Below are 300 nucleotides of genomic sequence, written 5' to 3'. Positions count from 1 at the left end.
TATTAACAAAATCACCTTTCAAAAGTAGGTCAGGTGTTTTTTTTGTGAAGTACGGTAGATACGTACCATTTTCAGTATCTATCTGCGATGGTAGTTCCTCTTCGCAGAAAACGCATTGAGCAGCACGTTGCGCTCAATGCACAGCTCGCGGACATTGAGCAGCGTCTGCAGGAGCTATATAAGTCGTCTTTTGACTTTGCTGTGGTACCGGGATCCTCCGAAAAGGAAGCTGTGCAGCGATCATTACGCTCTCTTCGGCAACTCACGCCTGAAGTAACTGTACTCTGTGCGCAGACTGGC

At 47.3% G+C, this 300-nt stretch overlaps 1 protein-coding gene across 1 annotated transcript in view; it reads left to right on the top strand.

Annotated features, from left to right (window-relative positions):
- Positions 1-87: 87 nt before the first annotated feature.
- Positions 88-300, top strand: part of PHALS_12049 (Gamma-tubulin complex, DGRIP91/SPC98 component) — a gene marked incomplete at both ends in the record, with an annotated part of 3,946 nt that continues 3,733 nt past the window's right edge. The window contains one exon of the mRNA XM_024727518.1: positions 88-300. This exon is cut by the window's right edge and continues 2,148 nt beyond it. Within this exon, the coding sequence (XP_024578087.1) occupies positions 88-300 (213 nt within the window).

The sequence above is a fragment of the Plasmopara halstedii genome (assembly GCF_900000015.1).
Source record: "Plasmopara halstedii genome assembly, contig: Scaffold_614, whole genome shotgun sequence".
Classification (NCBI taxonomy): Eukaryota; Oomycota; class Peronosporomycetes; order Peronosporales; family Peronosporaceae; genus Plasmopara; species Plasmopara halstedii.
The sequence above is the reverse complement of the archived record's forward strand: the minus strand, read 5'-3'. Positions and strand labels throughout refer to the sequence as shown.